This window comes from Antrostomus carolinensis, unplaced genomic scaffold, assembly GCF_000700745.2.
Source record: "Antrostomus carolinensis isolate BGI_N321 unplaced genomic scaffold, ASM70074v2 scaffold17936, whole genome shotgun sequence".
Lineage (NCBI taxonomy): Eukaryota > Metazoa > Chordata > Aves > Caprimulgiformes > Caprimulgidae > Antrostomus > Antrostomus carolinensis.
Genome location: NW_010322682.1, coordinates 730 through 10,551, shown reverse-complemented (window position 1 = coordinate 10,551; position 9,822 = coordinate 730). Strand labels below are relative to the sequence as shown.

The 9,822-nt window shown below is 55.2% G+C and overlaps 1 protein-coding gene across 1 annotated transcript in view; it reads right to left on the bottom strand.

Annotated features, from left to right (window-relative positions):
• The window catches only part of LOC104526783 (retinoic acid receptor RXR-alpha), a 36,970-nt gene extending 27,435 nt beyond the window's left edge, over window positions 1-9,535 (bottom strand). Inside the window, exons 1-3 of the mRNA XM_010170332.2 lie at window positions 9,266-9,535; window positions 3,471-3,621; window positions 2,473-2,652 (exon numbers count right to left, since the gene is read on the bottom strand). Coding sequence (XP_010168634.1) covers window positions 2,473-2,652; window positions 3,471-3,621; window positions 9,266-9,475 — 541 coding nt within the window. The 5' untranslated portion in view covers window positions 9,476-9,535. The remainder of the gene's footprint in view (window positions 1-2,472; window positions 2,653-3,470; window positions 3,622-9,265) is intronic.
• Between the last annotated feature and the right edge of the window lie 287 nt (window positions 9,536-9,822).

The following is a 9,822-nucleotide window of genomic DNA, read 5'->3' as shown; positions in this document are numbered from 1 at the left end:
CATCTCCTGACTGCCAATGCACCAGCTTTCTGCCCTTCTCCGAAGCTGTCCTTGTGCAGCACCAGCATCAGAAGATCAGCCAGCACTGCCTGAGTGCACTTCTAAGTTACGAAGATCCCATCTGTCACACTTTTAAATAATTGGCTGATCGTTATGAATTCATTTGGTATTCATTGTGATAATGTTAATCAAGATGAATTAACAGAGTCCTCATACTGTACGCGCTCCCTGGGGAATTCCACTACCATTTAGAAATTAATTAATGGACCTATAATGTTAGTGGTGCTGCCCATGCAGTCACCGTTAACAGGAGGCATGAAGCAGGTACCTGATCACAGGATGTCGGTGCAGGTTCCAGAGTTAAAGTGTCACTGCTGGTGTTCCCTTCCCTACAGACACCGGCTGAGATGTTCCAGGGGTTCAGGGGTCCCTAGTTGCCAGTGCAAGGCTCCAGAGGCAGTGCCAGGGTGATGGGATGCTCCACATCTATCTACACCTGCATTTCTCCCCTGAGAAGCAAATGCTGCTGCTGAACACACAGGAGACTTCTTGGCTTCTTTATGATCACCTGAGTCTCCCAGGGATGGAGACTGAACTTTCCTCCCTCTATTTCCTCCTCCTGCGACACATCTCCTGTGGGATCCAGCACGTTCCATGGCTCTGCCCATCTGCAAAGCAATGCCAGCCCCTCGCATACGAAGCAGTATGCCTTCACTGGACCACTCATCCTTAGAGGCATTTTCTCAATGTCTCCATCTTTCCATTGAAGACTAGGAGTTTCCTCTTTTCCACCAAGCTGGAAATGATGCAAACAGGACAAGAAAGAGAGAAGGCAAGGAAAGGCCAGAGGATGATGAGTTGGGAGACCCTGCAACTGCTCAGTAGTGATGGCTCCAAGGAGCAGCTTTTAGAAACCCTCTATCAAACATGTATTGCTTTGGGTGAGCATGGGGAGGGGGCCATGAGCATCCCAAGCTCTGCCTGGTGGTCTTCCTTGGAGGTTCCAGCTGTGCATTGTGTTTCTACCAAAAGCAGCCCGTTATCGCCTCTTCTTCCCCCTCCAACCATACGCTCTCTTCAACCAGGTTTCAGCCTACAGCAGAGCTGCTGCCTCCTGAGCAACCCATCCTGCATTGAGCCAGAAAGCTTCGCTTCTGAGCACCAAAGGGTTAAGCTCTGCAGGGCCAGGGAGATCCCCTGGGTGTCCTCACCTCCCAGCCCACTGCAATCCCCCAACACCTCAACCAGAGACAGCTTTGACATCGAAAGACTCTGCAGCTCGCGGGTCCTTAGGTAACCCTGTAACTCAAGCGTGGTGGGGTCTGCTCAACGCTCGGCGCAGCTCCAGCGCTGCCCTTTCTAATCAATGCTCCAGACAGGACTAAGTGCTCTTCAAAGAGACCTGGGGCTGGAGCATGCTTGCCACAACCAGAGCGACTGGGAGGAGGGATGGGTTTATCGGCCGGTCAGGGAGGTAAGTGTGACTGTGGAGATGTAAGGGGAGAAGGCAGCAGGGAACTGAGCAGCACCACGGGGTCATTTTCACGTCATGTCTGGTAAAAGCCTGTTCTGCCAGCAGTTTAAAACAGCCACAGTCAGCATTTAAAAAGAGCATTTAAAAGAGGTACTGCCAGGGAGTTTTAGATCCTAAATTTAAATTCCAGTAAAGGCAGAGATACCTTTTACAAGACTGAATTTCTTTCTTCTTCCCAATGAGAAAAATGATCCAGTATCACTACTGCTAGGGAATGGTACTGAGTTAGAGCAGCTGGTGCTCAGCGTTGGTGCCCAAGCATCAGACTCTGACGAGAAGGATGATAATTCACCCAGCTTGTCCTGAGCGAGGTGTGTACTGCACACAGCTGGGACACACACAGGAGCCTCTGACCTTCCTGCCAGCACTGTGATTAGTAACCAGTGAATTAAATGTGATCTTTATCTTGGCTATGTCCCCTAATCAGCTCTAGTTCACCAGGATGTGACATCCCGTGTTGCACGGAGAAAGAAGGGCCAGGTCAGGCGACAGCATTTGTCACCTGAAATGCACTCTGACAGCTTTCGCACCTCTGTCTGGGAAAGGGAAGAGCTCAGTGGATTCAACATCACTGCTCCCAACACGTGGCAGCCGGTGTGAAACAGGGAGTGCAAGTTCCAGGGCAGCAAACGACCTCGCGAGCACTGTCTGATGTCATTGTCCCCCCGCTCCCCAGTGTCGCGCTTGGTGCCTTTGGGCACTGTATCATTTCCTAACGTGCAACCATCCATCATCTGGGGACCGCTCTGGGACTTACCACTGCTTTGGAGAGCATGGCTGTGGCACAAAAGCAAAACATAAATGACAGATGGGCATTTTTGTCAGCCTTTGGTGAGGTTCACGCTGGCTTTGGTACATGTGGTGTTGTCATATCACCTAACGATGGAAAGGTACCTGCAGCACCCACGGGTGCTCCAACCAGGCTGTCCCTGCCTTACCTTCTCGCTTCATCCCCATCGCAAGACACTTCTGATAGCGGCAGTACTGGCAGCGGTTGCGCTGGCGCTTGTCGATCAAGCAGTCCTTGTTGTCCCGGCAGGTGTAAGTGAGGTCTTTCCGCACCGTGCGCTTGAAGAAGCCTTTGCAGCCCTCGCAGCTGTAAACCCCATAATGTTTACCTGCCAGGGGATGTGATTTGGGTTAAAAGGACCCAGGATTATCCTCTCCCTCCCCACAAAGACGATCAGCTCTTCTCAGGGTGTCTCCCAGCTGTGTCTGGGGGAAGCAGAGGTTTCTCAGAGCTGTTGGCAGGAGCTAAAGGGCAGTGGCTTCACCTTGACTTGACTTCCAGGATGCCATCCAAAGGCTACAACCTGCCTTATATCCAGGAAAAGGCCTCGCCATTTCTTAGCCATACATCAGGGTGAGGCAGAGCTGCAGCGAGACAAGGGGTGTCCCCCTGTACCCCCACAACCCATCTGGACTCCCCACGCCAGACATGCGACCCAGCCTGCTCTGCACCATGCACCCACCCAGGAGGTGTCCCTAAGGACCTCACAAACTGGGTGACCAGAGCACTTAGGGAGTAGAAAGCTTTTAAAACAGGAAGAGAATAAAGGGAATTAGCACATCTTTATCTCCCATGAGTGGAGAGACTCTATGTGAAGCACATTTTATCTAGCCTTATGTGACAAAACCCACTACAGATCAAAGGATGGGTGGAGAGAGGGACACTCACTAATGCCTTGTCTTCAGACCAGTGGTCCTGCTCAGGGATAAGGATACAACATCACCACTAAGCAGAGACCTTAGGTCTCCTGTATTGGGTCAGAGCCTGCCCCAGAGCAGATGGCCTGGGGGGATGATGGTCAATAAGGGACTTTGCATCCCCTTCTCTGAGGGCATGTGCTGGAGAGCTGTGAAAACCCTCGCCACGTTCTCTCCAGGGCACCCACATGCTGCTGTGATCCCTTCCCAGGGCAGGCACTGGCCTTACCTGAAGATCTGTCCCCACAGATGGCACATATGTGCTTGGTGAAGGAGGCCATGGTTCCTGAGGGATGTGCTGGCACTTTGAGGACTCCATTGAGCCCCAGGGGTGGCTTAATGTCTTCTGAGCTGCTGACCGGGTTCATGGGTGAGTTGAGCTGTCGAGACAGAAGCACAGCATTCAGTGAGGAGCCAGGGAATGCAGATGTTGGTGTGCTCAGACATGGGGCAGGAGGGCCAGGCAGGGGACAAGCTTCCAATGGGGACAAGTACCACTTAAAACACCTTCCCACAAAGCTGAACCAAGGGGAGGATTTAAGCACAAGAGTCCGAAGGCACACGCACTCATCTGCTGCCCTGGTGTAAAAGCCAGAGTGGTTCTGACCTGGCAGCAGGATGCCACCGTGTCTCGCTGCCAGCACCAGAGCAGAAGGAGTGGGGACATGGCTGGTCCCCTGTTTGCCACCAGAAGCCACGTAGGGCTGACATTATCCACCCCACAAAGGATGCTCCTGTGCAATTTAAGGGGAAGGCAAGCTCCTTCTGCACTGTTAGACCCCTGCCCATGACACAGCCCTGGCACAGCCCTGGCACAGCCCTCATGGCCAGGCACTCACAAGCCACCCCAGCCTCCCGCCATCTCAGGATGTGGAGCAGGGAAGATGATTTACAGCGATGGTTCATGGGAGAGCTGCTGGCTGGGAGCAAGCTCTTTCATGGATGATGAAGGCCAGGACACTCATGCTTTAGCTCTGCAATTTATAGATCTCCTTTTAGCATTATCTCTCCAAAGGAAAGTTTCATAGCAAATAAATAGATCCCAGATGCAATGGGGCCTGGCTTTCCAGAGCTGGCTTGGGTGGGACACCTGTCTGCAACTTCCAGCCTTCCAGCAGCCTCTCCACACACCTCTTCTTCCCACCCCGGTGAGCTCAGTCCCTAACAGTCACAGAATCCCAGAATGGCCTGGATTGGAAAAGACCTTGGAGATCATGGAGTCCAATCATTAACCCAATACTGACAAGTCCCCGACTAACCCACGTCCCTCGACACTATGTCTACACGACTCTTCAATCCCTCCAGGGATGGGGACTCCACCACTGCCCCGGGCAACCCATTCCGATGCCTGAGAGCCCTTTCAGGAAAGAAATTCTTCCTCACATCCAATCTAAACCTCTCCTGGCCCAACTTGAGGCTGTTTTCTCTCGTCCTATTGCTTGTTACTTGGTTGAACAGACCGACCCCCAAAAGCAGAGAACTGGGTGGAAGCTAGATGCTGGCATGTCCCTGGGGCAATGGTATTGAGTGAAGGATTCCTGGGCTGATTCCCACTTCTCCTGTGCAGCACAGCAGGGCTGCTATTCCCCACATACAGAGAGAAACTGAGGCATGGAGATGTAGGACCAACCCATCTTGATAAGACAGACAAGCTCACAGCAACCCTGCCCAGGCCAGAGCAGGTTCAAGGAGGTCCAGGGGTGGATGGGGACCCAGGCTTGGGAATGCAGCACTGGCCATGAATGCTGTGGCTGTCCTCCTGGGGACCAGCCTGCCAGGGACTGTTACAGAGCTTCCATTCCTGCCAACTTCAAAATCCAGGCTGGATACGCAGGGTTTGTGCTTCGGTTTGTTGTGTTTCTCTTCCCTAATAGACATACTCAGCAATTGCACTTGTCACAAATTAATTCAGGGAAGTCCCAGGGCTTGTGATCTGTCAATTAGAGGAGCGCAGCCATTCCTCTGCCTTTAAAGTCTCCAGGCTGGTGGGGAATATTTGGCAGGCAGATGACTAATAACTGCAGAACAGAGCAAGGTAAACCCACCCTGGAGAAATGTGATGGATCTGCCTCCCTCTCCCGCCCTGCTTGTGCCAGCTGATGAATCAAAGGCATCTGGTGCCACCGAGGAAAAGGCTCCTGGGCTTTCACTGCTGTTCAGTTATGCTGAGACAGGGCAGAGAGGGGAGGGATGAGTGGGTCCCCAGGTAGGATCATCTCTCTTTGGGATCTGTGGGTCCCCAAGCACGGAGAGACGCTCTGTGTGAGCAGGGGCTGCCAGCGCTGCAGCAGCACATCCTTCCATGGCTTTGGGGTTACCAGCTCCAGCAATTCCTCCCAGTGCACCTCCTGGAAAATGGACCCCATGGCTGTGGCTCCTGTCATGCTGTGTCACCAGCCACTGCCACATGGGAGCAAGGGCAGAGGCCACCAGCTGCCTGCTGAAGATAAGCCTTTCACCACCACTTCCCCCAGCCCCAGCAGCCCATAGTGTCTGCCCAAGCAACCCCTGAGAGCATCTCCGGGGGAACAATGGGCAGAGCAAGATTGTAGAATCACAGACTGGTTTGGGTTGGAAGGACCTTAAAGCTCATCCAGTTCCAACCCCCCTGCCATCAGCAGGGACACCTTCCACTAGACCAGGTTGCTCAAAGCCTCATCCAACCTGGCCTTCAACACTTCCAGGGAGGAGCAGCCACAGCTTCTCTGGGCAACCTGGGACACTGGCTCACCACCCTCACAGCAAAGAATTTCTTCCTCACATCTCATCTCTATCTCCCCTCTGCCACTTTCAAGCCATCATCCCTTGTTCTGTCACTCCCTGCCCTTGTCCAAAGTCCCTCCCCAGCCTTCCTGGAGCCCCTTCAGGTACTGGAAGGCCAGTAGCAGGTCTCCCGGGAGCGTTCTCTTCTCCAGGCTGAACAGCCCCAGCTCTCTCAGCCTGTCCTCACAGCAGAGCTGCTCCAGCCCTCGCATCATCCTCGTGGCCTCCTCTGGACTCTCTCCAGTAGGGCCATGTCCTTCTGCTGTTGGTGGCCCCAGAACTGGATGCAGTTGGACCCTCCCAGAAGGTGGGGTGTCCCACCACACTCCACAGCCCCGTGCATCAGCAAGACGCCCCGGTCAGAGCTGAGTCAGCCCCAGGCTGGTGGGGGAAGTCATCAGTTCCTCTTGCAGTACCAGCCCAAAATCTCAGCAGAGGCACCACGTGCACCCCGGGGTTCCCACACCGCCCCGGCGCCTGCCTTGTGCCTTCCGCTCCCCAAGGGTGGCTGCCAAGTGAAACCGGCAGCACGTGCCAGTGGGGAGGAGGCTGAGGGGGAGGCATCAGCCCCCCGCCTTGGCTCAGCACTTCTGCTCCCAGGCAGGACAACCCCGGCTCAGCAAGCAACTGGTGATGAGGGAGGAACCAGTGCTCTGCTTCTCCAGTGACACTGGGACTCCTCAGCTCCTCTCCCTTCCCAGTTCAGTTCATTGCACCGAATCTGTCCCTTCTGGCAAGCAGAACTTTATTCCTCCTCACATCCAAAGGAAAAAAAATAACCTTTCTTCCATCCCCCAGGCACCTTTACAAAGAGCATTATCCAAAGGTAGACAACAGCTCTGGAAAAGCCTAATCCTGTGTCTGATCTCTCCCCGCTCTCCCCCAGGCACCCCAAGCTGCTGCCAGTGATGCCCAGGGTGGCTACTGGCACGGCACAGCCCCACAATTCCCTCCCTTCCAGCTCTTCCCTAAATTCCTGCTTTTTTTTTTTTTCCCTGTTTTCCTAGAATCTTTAGGTAAGAGGGTTTAAATATGTGTTAAATCCCAGGAAGCAGCAGAGTTGCAGGGTCCAGCCTCCCAACCTGGCTGGGACCTTGTTCACCTCTGCAAACTACCCCTGTGTTCAGCTGGCTCCTGCCCCAGACACCTCACCCCCTGCCCAGCTCGGGGCCAGCATCCCCTCCCTGAGGGGGTCTGGGGGCTCCTGGGGACCCCATGGCAAGACACCCTGCCTCATAGTCTGATTTTGGGGCTGGGTTTGGAAGCTGTATGAGATGCCAGAAAGTACACAGTGCTGGAGGGAGGGTGATGGGAATGCCTTGAGCATCCTCTGGCACTGGTACCAAGGGCTCCTCGCCTCTACCTGACCAAACGGGAGAGGGGAATTGCCCCGGCTTTGGGGAGTCTGCCAGCTCCTTCCCACCCCGGTGCCGGCAGAAGCTGGGAGAGAGGGGACCCACCCCACCTCACGCGCCCCATGCCCTTCTGCTCTGCTGCCTTTCCAGAGGTGACGAGGCGTGGCCTGATGGCAAGTGGCATCTGCCATCTGATTCAAACCACCTTCCATCAGTGCCATCCCCGCCTGGCGACGGGGGCCACACGCCTCATTACCCCTGGCGCTTTGCCGACCGGTGCAGCAGCACGGGGGGGCTGTGCTCCCCTCCGAGCATCAGCCCCGCAGCCTGCCTCCACCATCCTCCTCCTCCTCCTCCATGGGACTAGGCAGGTGCCCCTCCACCCACTACAGGGACAGGGACAGAGACAGGGACCTAATGCGCCCAGACAGGGAACAGATGGCAAGAACCATTAGGCTGGAGACCTCCTAACTGTCACCTCTAGGAAAAACACTGAAGACAAGTCCCCGAGCAAAGGACGGGCGCTTCCACGGCGCCAAGAGGGCTGAGGCTGCCAGCTCGCTCCCCACCACCATCTGACCATGCTCTCAATTCCCCTTTCTGCCCTGTGTCTGAGTTTTATTTCCGTTTCCCTGGCTCGCTGGGCCCTAAAGCAAACCGCGCCTTCTCATTGAAGCTGGGGGTGCACTGCCCCTTCCCCATTTCCTCCTCGGTTTGTGGCTCACCCCCGTGTTGCTTCACATCCCCCCTTCCCACTCCTTCCCTACCACTTCAGTGCTCTCGCTGCTAATTTTGCTCTGGCCACCCATTCCCAGTCACCGTTTCAGTTCCCCTTCTCTTGTCCATGGGATGGGGGGTGGCATGTCCACCCTGCTCCATCTCCTGGCACCAAGGAGCGGGACCTGGTCAGCCCCAGACACACCGGCCCGTGGGGTGCAGGTCCCCACACATGTATTGTGCGTCATGGGATGGATCCTGCATGGGAGAAGCCCATTAAAAGGCAAACAAAGCTGCTGCTTCTCCAGCCAGCACGGGGATGTGAGATCCTGGGGAAGCTGCTTGGTGGTCCCCAGGGATGGGACTCAGCACAGCCCTCATGAGCTCTGGGTAGAAAGACCTGTTATCTCTGGAAAGAAATCAGGCCAATATTTAAAAATAAAGGTGCTGGCAGGTGCTTGACTCCCAGAGAGGGCTTGGAATAAATAAACCCCCAGCAAGTGGCAGGTGGTGGCCAATTCCTTAATCTGCCCTTTTACTAAACATACACCCTGCCAGCAGCCAGCAACAGGTGGCAGGGGCTGGCCAGCGCACCCCAATCTTGCTATTTTTAAAAAGAGCTTATCTCTCCCTAGTTGGAGGGTTTTTTACATAATCTTCAGCCAGTGAATGCTAGTCCTTCTCCTGGGAGGAGAAAGCAGCCCTGTCAGTGAGGGGCAGTGGACAGGGGACCCCTCGGCACATGCCATGGGGACCATAGGCTGGACCCGGAGGGGATGTGCTGGTACCCAGGGAGGGGATGAGGTGCAGACAGTCCCTAGTGTGGCTCCAGCTCCTGCCAGAGGTTATCCAGGAGCAGTCACTGCTCCCCTTTCACACCCAACCTGGGGACAGACAGGGCAGGACCAGAAGGGAGAAGTGATGGGAGATGATGGATGGCTGCACTCCAGCTGTGGTGGTCCCCTGTAGCCCACCCAGGGCAGCCCCAAAGGTGGCTGCAGACTCCCAGCTCTGGCCAGAGCCTAGTTTCCCCCTTGGGCTTCTGCTTTTTGCCACCCTTCAGCACCTCTATGGGCTATATCATCTCCCTGTGCTTGCCTGACCAGTTGGGTCTGGATCAGGAACCCATAGAGGTGGCTTCTCCCCAGCATAACAAGCAGCAGTGGTGTCCCTGTCACCTTCTCCTTACCTGTGGGCTGCTGGTGCCGAATCCCAGACTGGGGGTGGAGGGGACGGACATCGAATGCGGGCCCATGGGGGAGCTGATGACGGAGAAGGGAGGTCCCATGCCGTTGATGGGCGAGCTCAGGGTGCTGATGGGTGAGTGGAGCTGGCCCGGGGAGCCCAGCGAGGAGCCGATGCCCGGCCCGATGGGCGGGTGGAGGGATGGGGTGGCCATAGGCCCCCGACTCGTAGGAGAGTTCAGGGATGTGGAATTGACTTGGTTGGAGAAATCTGTAAGAAAGGAAAGAGAGAAACAGGGCTGAGTCTCCGCTGTAGGACAGGCTCCAACACATCACCATAGCAGCAGCCCTGACTCCTCACCCTGCCAGGGGGCTGCTTTTCAACCTGCCCCTGGAATTCCCAATTCATCCTCCATTTCTCAAACCCATCTTCAGAGTTCAGGGATGTGGAATTGACTTGGTTGGAGAAATCTGTAAGAAAGGAAAGAGAGAAACAGGGCTGAGTCTCCGCTGTAGGACAGGCTCCAACACATCACCATAGCAGCAGCCCTGACTCCTCACC